Source organism: Aplidium turbinatum, chromosome 2 (assembly GCF_918807975.1).
Source record: "Aplidium turbinatum chromosome 2, kaAplTurb1.1, whole genome shotgun sequence".
In the NCBI taxonomy this organism is placed as follows: Eukaryota; Metazoa; Chordata; class Ascidiacea; order Aplousobranchia; family Polyclinidae; genus Aplidium; species Aplidium turbinatum.
Genome location: NC_137473.1, coordinates 634,042 through 649,560, shown reverse-complemented (window position 1 = coordinate 649,560; position 15,519 = coordinate 634,042). Strand labels below are relative to the sequence as shown.

The 15,519-nt window shown below is 40.5% G+C and overlaps 3 protein-coding genes across 18 annotated transcripts in view; 2 read left to right on the top strand and 1 right to left on the bottom strand.

The window, feature by feature from the left end:
* Positions 1-10,160, top strand: part of LOC145788223 (uncharacterized) — a 256,918-nt gene extending 246,758 nt beyond the window's left edge. Inside the window, exons 4-10 of one of the 5 annotated variants that reach the window (XM_082599947.1) lie at positions 2,732-2,810; positions 2,888-2,972; positions 5,534-5,639; positions 5,854-5,978; positions 8,791-9,032; positions 9,211-9,370; positions 9,885-10,160. In XM_082599947.1, coding sequence (XP_082456073.1) covers positions 2,799-2,810; positions 2,888-2,972; positions 5,534-5,639; positions 5,854-5,978; positions 8,791-9,032; positions 9,211-9,370; positions 9,885-9,925 — 771 coding nt within the window. In that variant the 5' untranslated portion in view covers positions 2,732-2,798 and the 3' untranslated portion in view covers positions 9,926-10,160. Of the gene's footprint in view, positions 1-2,731; positions 2,973-5,533; positions 5,640-5,853; positions 5,993-6,061; positions 6,258-8,790; positions 9,076-9,210; positions 9,371-9,884 lie in introns of those variants that run through there. The other 4 variants (XM_082599949.1, XM_082599948.1, XM_082599966.1 and 1 more) reach the window with 4 other exon arrangements.
* Positions 1-15,519, bottom strand: part of LOC145788218 (uncharacterized) — a 624,890-nt gene that overhangs the window by 238,794 nt on the left and 370,577 nt on the right. The gene's annotated exons all lie outside the window — the stretch shown is intronic.
* LOC145788221 (uncharacterized) overlaps positions 1-15,519 on the top strand; it is a 137,204-nt gene that overhangs the window by 17,725 nt on the left and 103,960 nt on the right. The window lies entirely within an intron of this gene.

The window sequence follows — 15,519 nt, the reverse complement described above, 5'->3', positions numbered from 1 at the left end:
CGATAAAGCAGTTATTGCGTGGTACAACGATTCTATTGCAGGACGCCTCCCAGACTTCAACAACGCTAAGTGGTCATTTTAACACTGTTGCAAGTTTAATTCTATTTACTTGTGCTATCGTTATTTGTATTTTGGCCTCCAAGCACGCAGATTTGGCCGCCGAGAAGGAGCTCTTGGTAGGCCACGATGGTTGCCGGAAAAAAATACGAGTTTTAAGGCCTGTCTCATAACCCTTTCTGTTCTTTGGTAGTGAGCTTAAACTGGCTTCTGAACAGCCACACCTTTAACTGGGCAAGCACAAGCAGATATCGTCATCAATGCCTTCAAGGAATGGGGTATTGACAAGAGTGTTCAAGCATTGTGTTTTGACACAAGTGCTAACACAGGTAGACTTGGGGGGGCACATGTTCTAATTGAACAAGAACTTGGTACCGATCTTCTGTTTCTTGCGTGTCGTCACCGCATTATGGAAATTGTGATTGGAACAGTGTTGATGACCTGCATGGGACCCTCTTCTGGACCAGACATGGGACCCTCTTACTTTTCAAACAATTCCAGGCTCATTGGGAATTTCTAGATCTAGAAAACTTTGAAGATCCATCCACGGATAAATATTGAATATGTCAGTGAATCCCTTTCTGACGTCAAGAATGATATCCTGAGTTTAATTGAGAGTCAGCTAGCCGAAAACCACCCAAGAGATGATTACCTAGAAATGCTGAAATTGTCTATGATTTTTTTGGTGGAGTTCCTGCCAACAAAGTTAAGTTCAGGGCTCCGGGACCGGTGCACTAAGCCCATTGGATGTCGAAAGTTATCTATAGCATAAAGGTGTGGCTGTTTAGAAGCCAATTTAAGTTCATTACCAAAGAACAGAAAGGTGTTACGAGATATAACCATCTTTACCATTTGGGTTTATCTCAAAGCCTGGATTACAGCTCCTCTCACAGCCTGTGCTCCCAACAATGACCTCCTGCTCTTTCAGTCCCTGGTACACCGTGGTGCAGTACAAACACATTAACCCAGCCATTTCTAGAGCAGCAGCAGTGAAGCTCGTTGGCCACCTGTAGTATTTATCAGAAAAGATGATTGAACTGGCCTTGTTTGACAAGAATGCGCCTGCAGCAGTGGAACGAAAAATGGTTCTCGCATTACAAAAACAAGGGAAATGCAGATCCTCCGAAGCGAATTCACGTGAATCTAAAAATATTCAAGAAAGTTGTTTGGTCGACTTTGTCACACAAAGATCTCAAATGCTTTTTGATAGAAAAAACCTTCTTGATGGTTTTCTCAAAGCAGATCCAGAGACACGGAAAGTGCGAGAAAATTTTCAAGCAGCATGTGACATTGTGCAGGGCTGCAGGCCATAAAGTTGTCAACAACCACGCAGAACAAGGAGTAGCTCTAATTCAAGAGTTGAGTGGCCTACTAACATGTCATGAGGAACAATTTCAGTATCTGTCACAGGTTGTGCACGAACACAGAAAAGCATAGCCTGACAGCAACAAAAAGACACTCACTGAGAAAGTCTGAATGGTTCATGGTTATCAATTGTCTGGCAATTGACTTTGTATGACTGTATGTGCAAATGTGCATTGTGCTGTGCATCACATATAATATACATCAATTGCAACAATTTCCAGATTTTACTGAAATTTCAACCTGTTTCAGCTACCACTAAATGTTAAAAAAATATGTGTTTTTGTATTCATTTTGTAAAAATTTTAAAATCGCAATTTTCCAAAAGTACATATTTACCATTGTTTGACTTTACCAAGTTATAGTACTCTCCAACCCGATGAAAATGAACCCAAACAGATGTATGTTTGCTTTAAGGGTCTACGAAATACAGGTATTTAAAGTTTGACCCATTTCGTCAAATACCCCCAAATTTCAAAAGCCTTGAGCTACCCCTAAACGTTAATATTTTTCAAAAATATTTTACACAAGGTGTTTTTGTAGTAAATGAAAACCTTTGAAAGGGTGAGACTTTACAACTTCAAAATTTCCCTTTTTTTGAACCACCCTAGTATCCATGTACAGTTTAGTTGTGCATGTTGCAAATACATCAGTAGTTATGATGTGTAGACATACCGTTATTATACTTTGTTTATATTAAACATGTTTCCTAATAATAAAAATTGTTTTCCGAGTACGCACTGCATATAGTCTGCACAACAACAATTTGAGAACAGAGATGTGAAAGTAAAGTCCGTTACATGAAAACCCAGTGACTGATCTTTCTAGCATTTTGGTCATTTTTGATCTTTCCTATATGGTCTCCTGACGAAGACTGGTAGCATGATTAAAATAATAAAAAAACAGACCGACTGATCGAAATTATTTGACTAATTTGAAATAAACAGATTATACAAATACAAACCAACATATCCTGTGCAATATAAACAGATTTATCTTTGGACTCAAATTGTTAGAATATTAATATATCAAAAATATTAGTAACAAAATTTTCAACACTGACGCATTTTCATAGTCTCCAGTATAAACTAACAGCTATCTGAAGGAATATTAATATTGCAGTAAAGCCTACTGTATATAACTTATATATATTATGTCACAAAACTGGAACGAATTTATATTTAACGACCAGTCCTGAGACAGAATTGACAAGTTCCAGATTAAATTCGCCATCGATTTGAATGTTGTTCATAAATGTAATGGACATGTTTCGTTCCTTTACGTTGATCTGACGTTATGTTTAATACCTCAGGAGCGAACATGAAGAACTTCAAATCCAACTGGAGAATCGACCAATCAACACTTGAAAACTCAGCTGGATGATGCCGCAGGTCTTGATGGAGATGCTGAGAGTTTCAAATCCAACTGAAGAATCAACACATGAAGACTCAACTGGATGATGCCACAGATCCGAATGGAGATGCGGAGAGTTTCAAAGCCAACTGGAGAATCGACGAATCAACACTTGAAGACTCAGCTGGATGATGCCACAGGTCCTAATGGAGATGCTGAGAGTTTTTTTTTTTAACTTTTCTTGACTGTCATCTGTTTCACGCTACACCTTGTCCGGTGACTCATGACGCAACAGAAGCAGCGCGCCATCGACCTCCCGCCATGTTAATGACCAGTTTGTGTTCTTGTTGCTTGTGTTAAATAATCACGTTTCGTTTTCTGTCATTTTTCACTTGATAATCTCATCCAATTTTTTGTCATGTTCTTTCTTCGGTAGGCACCCAGCACTTTATTACCCGACAATTGCTACATTATTTCGGTGTTCTTAGTTTTACCGGTTTTACTTCATGATCTGTTTTTGTATTGTCTTTTTCCTTCCTAGTATACCTTTTGCTAAGCACCAAGCGGGGAACTGTGAATACCATTTTTTAAAGACTTTGGTATGACCTGACCGTGTGTTGAACCGATGAGCTACTGACTGCCAAGCTAAGTGCTTATACACATTTCGCTAGTTAGTTTATATTCAGTTTCGGCTACCAGCCCTCGAAATTAGCTTCCATCTACGACGGCAAAAACATTGCCGTCGCCAAATCAACAAACCTTGGATTGCGGCGGCAATTGCCGTATGCTTTAATCCAGGGGTTCCCAACCTTTTTTACACCGTGGCAACTTTTGAAAATTTTGAAAAATCAATGGCCCCCCTATTTTTTTCAACCTTTTGAAAAAATTAAGAAACGTCATTTTAATTAAAAAACTTGTTTATACAGTAACCGGTAGTTAGAATGATAAAATAATATAAATACAACACACAATAAACATGATAGTACATTAATTAGTTATTATTATTGCATATGCAGTTAATGCAATGGATGAGCTTGTTTTTGCTCTGACAATGTCTTAATTGCTGGTTTGGTGGTGGAAAGAGCAAGCCGCATGTCATGTTGAATATCCAAGACACTGCGCTGCTTTGTTTTCAGAAGTAATATTGTTGAAAACCCACATTCACAAAGATATGTTGATGGGAGGCAACAGCAATGGCATGACAATTTCATTAAGCTTAGGGCACAATTTGCTTAGTTTTGCCCAAAATGTGGTCAAACTATCTTTCTCAAAGCTCAATCGGGTTTCCGTCTCTTCTTGCAACTTCAAGAGCTCGCTTTGAGCACCAAGATTTGGACAAAATGTACTAGTATTTTTATTAAATTTTAATTTATTTCTTTTGTTATATAGTGTTGGAGTGGACTTAGAGATAATATATAAAAAATAATTATTTTTTAAATTTTTTCATGGCCCCCTTGAAAAAGGCTCATGGCCCACTAGGGGGCCATGGCCCCAGGTTGGGAACCCCTGCTTTAATCAAACGAAATTTTATGTGCTTCTTCATCATTGTGTGTCACACGGCTGCAGCCCAGAGCATCACGCAAGCTATTTTATGCGCTGACAATGCTCTTGTGAACTGTAAAAAGTTTGCAACCTTATAAATACTGGCTAAATTGCTACGCAAAAGTTATTCTTTTATCGAATGCTTATTTTTGACCGGTGTCGTTGCGAATATAAAAAGTGGTACAAAATTGGATAAATGGTTCTTCGGCATTAAAGAAAAGTAATGCTTCCGATCATATGGCATCGCGCGTTCATTAACGGGCAGTTTTGCGTCTTCAAGTATTCCAGTGACGAGGCGACAACCTCATCCTCCGATGATTCCGATTCTGACTGGTTCTTTATCCAACAGACTTTGTGTTGCTCGCAGTATACTACTTGTGCTGAAATTATGTTAGTGTACTGTATACGTAAATCGAGGCAATCTTCTCGCAGGGAGCTATTGATTTGTTATCGGTAGCCTACCTGATTGAGCAATTAACGTTATGTCATAATAATTTAACGTCGCTAGATGTCGAATTAATGTAAAACAAACGTAAATTTCTTCTTGGGCATTGTTGTTACGCGATATAATTCACTGGGAAAATTAAATCGATTTGTGCTGACTCGAACGTTGAATCAACCCAAAATTAACTTACTTTTCCCCCTCAGTTATTTCACATGAATTACCGTAACAGCGTGCGTATCACGTTGCTCGCTTTATCGCTACTTTTGGTATTATTACATCACAACAAGTTAAACAGTGCGGTCGTGATAGACTATTCGATTATTTTTTTCTCTTCTCGTTTTACATGTTTTGGTACAATTTTTTCGTAATAAACGTTCACAGCAATTGCCGAGGCAATTTTAACTTTTGCCGCTTGGCCTCGTCAACGTTTTTGCGAAGTAAAAATGTGCTAATTTTGAAGACTGTGTGAGTGTTCACAGCAAGTAAAATAGTCCGAGGTGAGGTCTTGGTGCGATGTTTCTGCTGATTAAACTCCCGCTGCGAGTAAATCAAACAGGAAGAAATTTTGAACAATTTTTGTCCGAATTATTTTGCTCATTTTCCGACGGCATTTTTATTGCCGTAGCAGAATGGCCATTATGACGTTTGCGGCGGCATTTACCACGGCAATTGCCGTGTGCCGTCGCTAATTTCGAGGACTGGCTACTAAGTATTCTAGAATGCATGTGAGTCGTGAATGTTACCTGATGATTTGTCTGGTCACATTTTTTTCAGAAACCTATGATAGAGCTCGAGAGAAAGAAAGAGCTTCACTTGACAAATCGGACATCAATAGTACTGCCACTGAAAACGAATTGGTGCATTTACCAAAGAAGCGAAAGTAAGAAATCTAATTTGTTTGATCGTATTTATTGGAGGTTCGGTCAATATTTTAACGATTTTTGTGAAAATCTTTATTTACTTGTAGTTCAATCTGCATGCACATAGGTACAAACATCAATACACACACAAATTTTTGCATATGGTGATATCCCCTGGTTTTGTGCATGTGCTCACTTGGTATAGGTGACTGACACTTTGTTTAATTTTTTCAGAATAAAACGTCCACGGTGGTTGGTTCAGTCGCAGTCGGAGTCGTCTGACAGTGGGAAAAATTATGAAGCTGTTGCAAATTTTTCTGGGGAAGAAATTTCACCAGCTCCTGTTATTCCATCAAAAAGCACTCTTAATAAGGCACTTCCAATTGGCTAGTGTAATATGTTAGTTGAACGGTAACTGTTTAAATACTTAAATAGTCTCTGGTGTCAATTAATGCGAACTTTTGATTATTATTGATATATGATTTATAATATATCATTGTCTTCGTTTGCCGTTTTAAGATCGAATATTGTACAGAACGACAGTGAGGCACTGGAGGGAGCTCATGAAATTAGTCACTGCAGTACATCATTGGTGGATGAACTCTCGCAAAGTTCTTACAGATTTCAGGAAACTACCGGTTGATGTTAAGCTTTGTAATTTTTGATCAATGATCATTGGTCACCAACTCACCACCTCACAATCACAAAAATCTGGAGAAGAGCTTTAGTAGTTGCGATCCCTAAGCCTCACAAGCCACCAGAGGACCCAAGGAGTTATCGTCCGATATCCCTCCTCTGTGTTCTTTTCAAGATCCTCGAAAGACTGATCTACGCACGCGTCAACCCAATAATCGACCCGCTCCTTCCAAAAGAGCAAGCTGGGTTTCTGCGCGGAAATCCACCGTAGATCAGGTCACACTCTTAACCCAAGACATCGAGGACTGCTTTGAGGCAAAAAAGAAGGCCGGCGCTGTCTTTCTAGATCTCACAGCTGCCTACGACACCGTATGGCATCGCGGCCTTACATGCAAGCTGCTTCGCCTGCTTCCTGACCGACATATGGTTCACATGATTATGGAACTTGTCAGGAATCGAAGCTTCACCCTCACCACTGGTAGCTCACAGCGAAGCAGACTGAGACGCCTGAAAAACGGCATCCCACAGGGATCGGTCCTGGCTCCACTTCTTTTCAACATCTACAGTTCTACACCCACGACCTGCCAACTACGGTCTCCGCAAAATATGCTTATGCGGACGACCTGGCAATTCTCCACTCCACAAAGTCGTGGGAAAATCTAGAAGACACCTTGAGCCAGGACATGAAAACTCTCTCAGCTTATCTCCAGAACTGACGACTGAAACTCAGCGAAACCAAAACTGTGGCAGCAGCTTTCCACCTCCATAATCGGGAAGCTGATCGTGAGCTACACGTCCAGAACAACGGAAATCTCTGTCCTTCTGCCCCGAACCAAGGTATCTTGGGGTGACACTGGACAGATCGCTCACATACCGCCACCATTTGGTGTCACTGCGCAAGAAACTCACATCCCGCGCTGCACTACTCAAGCGCCTGGCAGGCTCTAGCTGGGGGGCGAGGGCTGACACTTTGCGTATAGCAGCCTTAGCCCTTGTCTACTCTTCAGCAGAGTACTGTGCACCTGTTTGGTGCCACAGTGCTCACTGCCATAACATCGACACTGCCATAAACAGCGCCCTGCGCACAGTGACCGGATGCCTGCGTCCCACACCATTGGACAATCTCCCCATTCTCGCTGGCATCCAACCCGCTGAGATTCGTCGCGAAGAAGCCACTCTGTCCCTCGGTCGACGGGCATTGGAGCCTTACCACCTTCTCCACCACAAGATCTCTGCTCTCCCAAACGAGCACCCCCGTCGACTGAAATCAAGACACCCATTCGTGCCAGCCGCTCAACTTCTTGTCAACGAAGCTGATGTACAAGACATCTCTGCGGCTGTTTGGGCGGACCATAAATGGAGTTCTGAATGGAAGTCAACCGCCACCAGACTCGATTCGTTCATCCCCGACGCCGACACACGCCCCATCGGTCTAACACTACCAAGACAGGCATGGGTGCGCCTCAACCGTCTCCGTACGGGCGTCGGGCTTTTCCGCTCAACCATGCACCAATGGGGAATTGCCTCTTCCTCCTCCTGTGAATGTGGTGCCGAGGAACAGACCGCAGACCACGTCATCAATGACTGTACCATCTTCAAGCCACCTAACGGAGTGGAAGGTCTGCGTGTCATGGATGATGAAACCAAAGACTGGCTGCTCTCTAGTAGCCTTCCAGTGTAGTCCAGGAACATCGTGAATCTGGGGTGGTAAAAGGATAGACCCTCGGCCCCAGACGCTCACACGACGACGACGACCAACTCACCAAGTATTTTCCTCTATGCATGACCTTTTTTAGTTTAGTAATAGCCCACTGAGAGTATCCTCGTGTCCTTAATTATCAAAGGAAAAAGGACTCCTTTTGGTAAATGAGGAAAAAAGTGCTATCCTGTCATCTACAGTCAATTCCTTTTTACTAAATTATTAGGTTTGGTTAGGTTAGGTGCACTAATCCTTGCCTGATTATTCGGCAAAGCAAGCTTGCTTATAAATAGCATCAAGGTACCTATAAAGGTAGTTGTGGTTTGAAATATTTTTTTGCTTGTTCGTTGGGCTTTATTGAGTTTGATGTATTTATTCTCTATTCAAAATACCTTCTAGAGACATCTTAAGTATTTCTACCCTGTGGTAATTGCCTACTACCCACAACCATGTTGATGCCCCCTTGTGTAGATAGTAGATAATGCCTTCTTCGACAAAATTAGTTTTGCAACATTTGAACAAAACATTTGCTATGTAGCCTACTGTGATTATAAGCATGCAGGCTCAGTAAACATAACTGTGTAGAGCACAAGGAGATCTCGGCCCATATCATGTACAATTGGTGTAGGATAAATCCATGAACTGATATCAATTAAAGCCTTGCAAAGAGGTTCAGAGTGGCGCATTTGTTAAGCGGTATACCGGCTTAAGGTATAATCTCGTCGATGAGCAAGAATGGTACAAGCTCACGAGTCATGGGTTCGAATCCCACCTCTGAGCCATTTTAAGGCTATTTTTGACGTTAAAAACATTTGCTATTTGTTTATTTCTTACAGAAACAGCAAGAAGATACGTCGTGGGCGGCAATAACCTCCACAACTTGATAAAAGTTGCCCTGGAGAACCAAGAAAGATTGAAGGTGCTGACATCACTAGTTCAATCATCATTAAATGAAAGACAGGTGGATGTCAGCACCTATAATGCATTGCCCGAGGGCATCAAGTTGCCTCTATCTTCCATTGAAGAGTTAACGGCATTCGAGGAGCACATTCAAGTCGACGCTACGAAAAACATCTTGGTTACTTACATGTCATTGACGCTTTTATTGATACGATATAAACGTACGTTTCTTTTGTTTTGGTAAACTTTTTTTGCAGCACTGGCTTTTAAAGTTTAAGTCCAGAATGTAAGCAAGATTTGTTCTTATTTTATTGTTTTAATGAGTTTTTTATCGTGGAATACCATTTCAATTTCAGGTTAACATCCTGCGTGACATCGGGGGACGCTCCGTTGACGAGTTTGTCCGACGCACTCTCAAACACGTCCTAAAAGACGAAGTTGGTGAAAATTACAATTTAACCGGACGAAACGGGAAAACCGACATCGGCAAATTGAAAATATTTGAAGTACTTTACTGTAAGTGTGACCTTTGTTGCGTGGGATTCTAATATTTTCTTCCACTTTTGTGCTTTTGATTGTTGGAGTCTCCTTGTTAATCTTCATTGTTGAAAGTTGTCTAGATTTGCATTGTTTCGCAATCTCGTATTGTATACGTGTTGCTGGTAGTGGCCACACACGTTGGGAAGGCTTGAATTGGCTGGACAGGCTGGGAAATATCCAATGTGCTGAAAAATGCCACTTTTTTGCTTTTAATAATTTCAAAACTTTCTTGTTGGCCAATCATGCCTAAGTTGTTTTTCTCTATTCTAACCTGCTCTATTTTTCTTAAAAATGCCAAAATGTGTTGGTCCTCCAGCGCAAATATATTTTGGTAGAACTTTTAATGTGATTGATGCTACAGTAGCATCGGCTGGAATTTATTGTGTAGCCTACTTCCTGTCTATGGCTACAAAAACATGTTTTTATCTATCATGGCAAAAATGCTCTGCTAAAATTTAGGGCCCACAAGTAAATTTTCAATCTTTTGCAGGCGGTTTGAAAATGAACTTCGCAACAAAGTATGCCACATAGCAAGATTTGGAAAGGGCTGTTTCGAAGTGGTGTGTGGGAAGCCGTGATAGAGGTGGCAAACGAGCCGAAAGAGAAGGTTTAAAGAGAAAAGCTCAAGATGACGACGAGTGACACTTTTCGGTGTGACACCATATACTTTTCAGTGGTCTCTTCAGATTCCACTAGTATTGTGCGAATTGTAGTGCACTTTTTGCGCCTCCTAACTTGTCTTGGTTAATATAGTGTTGTACGTATACTTCAAGGTGGTCAATGCAGTCCAAAAAGCAGAAGCAGCTTCACAGCACATCCTTCAGGTGTTAAACGTCCTAGCCCTTGCTGCAGATGCCAGATGGTATCATCCAACCAAATATATTTTGAACCTTTAGATGCTTTGTTCTGTATCCAAATAATTAAACACAATGGATTAGCGGTGGCCGGTGGGAGATTTCTAAAATGGTTAACAGAAGACGCGAAATCTAAGAAATAATCCACTCCACAATGAATTGTTCACACGTACTAAACTAAATTATAAACACGTTTCGCGGGCCGCACACAAATCAAAATTGGCACATCTGTGCGGGCCGCGCAATTTTTCTTCGCGGGCCGCATTTGGCCCGCGGGCTGCACGTTGCACACCCCTGTTCTAATATATTCTAAGTTTACATGCAGACGGCGACGCAGGATGCATGTCAATTTTATCTGAGCAAATATTAACAGTTCAAAAATAACTTTAATTCGCTTTTTAGTTTTAAGATCTCAATGGTTAGGTCTAAACCCCACTCATCCAAAGCTTCGATAGTTTGCGACCAACGGCTTTACCATGAAATCGGTTGTTTCCATCGTTGAGATAGGGGATGGATTAGGGTGCATCATTTGCCCCTCATTTTTTTGTTTGGTTTTCTGCAGTGGATTAAAATGTTCCTTTTTATGATTGTTGAAGATGTGCAACTTTTCAGAAGAATTCATTAACATCTAGGGGTACCACAATTGGATTAAATTATGTCATTTTTTGTTATTTTGGGGTCACTTCATGGCGACTGGTGCAGTTGTTGAACCATATGCCGTAGATTTTTATGAAATTTGATATGAAGAATCTCCATGCAATTCTAAGAAAAGTGATACCAATTTTACCAAAATCGGCCCCGTACTTTTTGAGATATCGGCGATTGAAAATTGGCCCTTTTCGTGATCGCTCATGCGTAAAAATCAACTGCAAATTTTGTTTGACCTATTATGAAGGTGTTTCAAAAGGTAACTTGAAAATTCCAATGCATATGAGTTATCCAAAGTAAGGAGATTCTGAAAATATATATTGTTTGTTTGTTTTTATATCGCTACAGGCCACCAAGTGGCTAGTTTCACCTATGACTATTTGCGATCAGTCATGCATGACGAAACTTTGATCGCTTGTAGCAAAAAACACTCTACTTCGATTTTTCTGCTACTTGGCTTATATGAAAGGTAATTTTCTTGGCATTGTTGCTTCCAAATATGAAGTGGGATGTTTGAGTGGAAATGAGGTAGTTTGCTGTAGTAAGTGTACCATGTATTTTTTAAAGTGAAGGAAGGATGGGTAGCACAGTATAAACAACTGACTGAGGGGAGACGTTAAAACCAATTCCGTGACCGGTTACAACGTCTTATACAACAGTTACAATGTTAAATTGGGATTCTCATGAATTAGAAAAACACAAACTGAATGGGTTCTGGAAGCTCCAGCCAAAACGCACCATTTTGGCCTTAATGTGCAAAATTTTGACAAACCAATCTTCATATCTGGTTGTCTCTTTTTAAACTCTGATACAACTCATTTAGTGTCACCAAAATCAATCTTCCAAAACCTCAACCACGTCAACAAAGGGCTTTCCCTCAAGAGATTATTGATTCTGTATGAAGATGATGAATTTAGTAGGCCTAGGTCAAAAGAGGGTCAAAAGGATAAAGTGTCTGTGGGCAAAAAATGCTATCAACAAAACGATTGGTTTTGGTGACACTAAATGAGTTGCATCAGGAGTTTAAAAAAAGATCTCAAGTTACTGATAGAGGCGGGAAACTTGGCAGAATCTTACAGACTTGCTTTCTTTAATGGTCTGTGATATTACCGGTACCTAAAAAGAATGCATGTTTTGCAAGTGTGACCAATGTCCATCTTCAAAAGTTTTGAGAAGCCACCTTAACTCGCTGTTTGAGGATCATGATGAAGACATCACTTTTAAACAGTGGACAACAGTTGATAGAGCAGAAATTGTTACGATGATCAGTTGATCACGAGTGTTCCAGATTTCATAGAAACCTTGATTGAGAAGCTGGTCTAACTTTTTCCACATAGTTATGTGTCCAAAGCACAATCAAATTATTACAAGTCCAGAAAAGAAAATTTGCAAGAAGGTGAAGTTTTAATTGCAATGGACTTTTTAGAAAATTATTCCTTTCATGTGCAAAATGAAATCTTGGGCTTTTACTGGACACACGCCCAAGCAACTGTGCATCCAGTACTTTGCTATTACAAAAACACCGACTCCGACATGGTTGAACACTTATCCCTTTGCCTTCTATCAGACATAGCCTACTGGTTCATGACGTGCAAATGGTGTATTACATTCAAACTGCAAAGTTTAAACGTCTTGTCAAATTTATCTTGTCGTGCTATGGCTGGTACTGGTTTTTAGCATTGTGCCAAGTCAATGCACCAACAAACGACTTGCGCTTTATTGAAGTCTTACACCAATACAAAGAAGAAGACAAGCTGGTAGCAGAGGTAGCGCTCAAGTATTTCATGCTACACACATGGTACTTGTCTGAGGAACTTGCTCCCTTTGCCCTTTTCAGCACCAAGACACTGCCAGCTGAGAAAGCAGCAATGGCAAGAGCAATACTAAAGAAAATGAAAAGTTTCAGACAGCCATTAAAAAGATTCGTAGAAGGTTTTGGAAAACCAAGGTTGATTCTAGTGTTGCCAGCCACCAAGTAGTTGGCTGATCTAATCAATGAAGATTCCTGGTTCCTTTTTGCAGCACTAAAGCTTGGCCATTGTACAAGTTTCATGGACGAAGATGTTCTTCAGTGAGACAGCTGTCCTTCATATGCAGCTTGCTGCAACACAGTTGTAAAGCAGGATGCAGCTGAACGGGGCCGTCAAGCTTGGATGCGACTATCTTTCATCGGCAAAGTGTGAACAGAGATTCCAAACTGTTCTGCAGACTGTTGAAGGGAGCTATCGGCAGTGTCCGAATTTACGGAAGAAGGAAATGAACAACAATGGATACTGCATATTTAGTTGAGCAGGAAACTGTGCCTTTTCCAACTGTGTTATTTCAGTTCGGAAATTTTGCAAATTCAGCAAAACAATGTGCATTTATTGGTGTTTTGTGACCAAAACAGTGAATGTTAAAGTTTAGATAAAGTTCAGCGAATATTTTTTTGCAATAAAATGATCAAAAGGTGTGCAGTTTAGAGAGAAAAACCCTAAAATGAATGATTTAACGCTTTTGGACTAACGGTACATATGTGTACCACAGACATGCCATCTGAAACTAGGCTTTTCGCATTTTTCGCTCGACGTCTATATGTCAAAACTTCATTCGCAATGTGGTACCCCTAGATCCAAATCATTTCGCATAAAACTTCACAGGTGTGTTCACTTTGACAAAAGGAACACTTCTGACAACTGCAGAACAAAGTTTAAACGAAAAAGGGCAGATGATGCACCCTAGGATGGATGTGTGTCATGAAGTTTCAATTCATATTCTAATATCTACCTTCATCCTCTCAGTCTCATCTGCTGCTGCGGCGGGCAGGACTTTTTCTATGGATAGGTTTGGAACCAGACAATGCTGAAGCTTATTGAAAACACGTCTGTTTTAGGTTGTGCTGGTTACAACATTCTTCTCTCATCAACATATCAACCGAGAACTGTTGGTCTTTTGATGACGCAAAACTGGTAAGCATTTCGTTGACTTGTTGAACTAATGAGGATTATATGTTATTTGTTTATTGCTTTGCTTTATAGTGCTAAGTTTGGAATGCTAATCCAGGCATTGTGGAATTTTATCTATTTCCGATCCTAGTTTGTGATGATGAGAAATTCAATGCAATGCAAGGAATGTGGAAAGTGGGTACATGCAAGATGTGCTAATGTCAAGAGAGCCGCAACAAGATTGGCGAAGTGTTTTGTTTGTGGGAAATGCAGAAAAGGAGAGAATGAAGTGGAAGGCCATGATGATGAGTTCTGCCATGGCATCGAAACAGTGACAGACTTCTGTTATCTGGGTGATCGGATAAATGGAAGTGGTGGATGTGAAGCAGCGGTGACAACAAGGGCAAGATTGGGATGGGCAAAGTTCAGGGAATGTGGGGAAATGTTGTATGGCAGAAAATTTTCACTAAAGATGAAAGGAAAAATATATCGGAGCTGTGTGCGGCCTGCAATGCTATATGGTAGCGAGACATGGGTATTGAGAGAGAGTGAACTGGCAATACTGAGAAGAACGGAAAGGTCAATGGTGAGAGCAATGTGTGGGGTGAAAACGAGAAGGGAAAAAAGGACTGAAGAATTGTTGGATATGCTAGAGATGAGAGAGACCATAGACCAACTGGCAAGGGCAAATGGAGTAAGATGGTATGGACATGTGATAAGGAGGGAGGAAGGAAGTTTTCTTAGAAAGGCACTAGATCTAAAGGTGGATGGGAAGAGGAAACGCGGTCGTCCAAGAAGAACGTGGAAACAACAAGTGAAGGATGAATTTAAAAAAGTCGGACTGAAGGAGGAAGATGCAAGGGACAGGGTGAAATGGAGAGAAGGGATTAGAACAATTGCTGCGCGGAAACAATCGGCCACCCCCACTAGTGGGGAACAAACCGACGATGGATTATGATGATGATGATGAGTTTATGCAACAAAGTAATATTTCCGCAAATGGTTAGTTCTGGTTTGAGATATACAATTTCAATGCGATGAAATTTTTATGCGATTATCCAGTAGGCCTAAATATACAATTACCTTGATTTGATTCAATTTGTGAAATTTCTAGAAATTAACTGTCAAAGGGAGTGTTAAAATGTCACAATAAAAATAAAAAATGTCACAAAATGGCTATAAAATGAACATTTGAAAGTGTCATTACAAGGCGGATGAAGTTACAATCATTGTCATTGTTTACGCAACTTTATTGGAACTTTGGTAGAGAGTTCGCTTTATTGGATCAGTAATATGTAGAAATTTATCATTATTTTATTTGGGCAAAAGTAAAAAGACAATGTAAAGAAATAAATCGAACGTTTTTGCTGAAGCTCTATGTGCTCACTCTTGGCTGTGGTTTGCAGGATACAAGCATTTATGATCATGGAAACTTTTATAAGGAGGTGAAAGAATCTCTGGAGCTGACCAGGAATGAGTCAAGCTTGAGCAACTTGTGGAGCAAACTCGATAAGGTTGCCAAAACTTCTTCCTTTGGCTCGATCAACGATGGTGGCGGAAGGTTTGTTGATTGCTAATTTTTTTGAATGCTCATTGCTCACCTTTTTATATAGGCCATAAAATTTGACATGGTTTGTATCCACGTACAGTTTAGTTGTGCGTGTTGCAAATCATACGCGCCGACTTCCGGGGGGCGGCG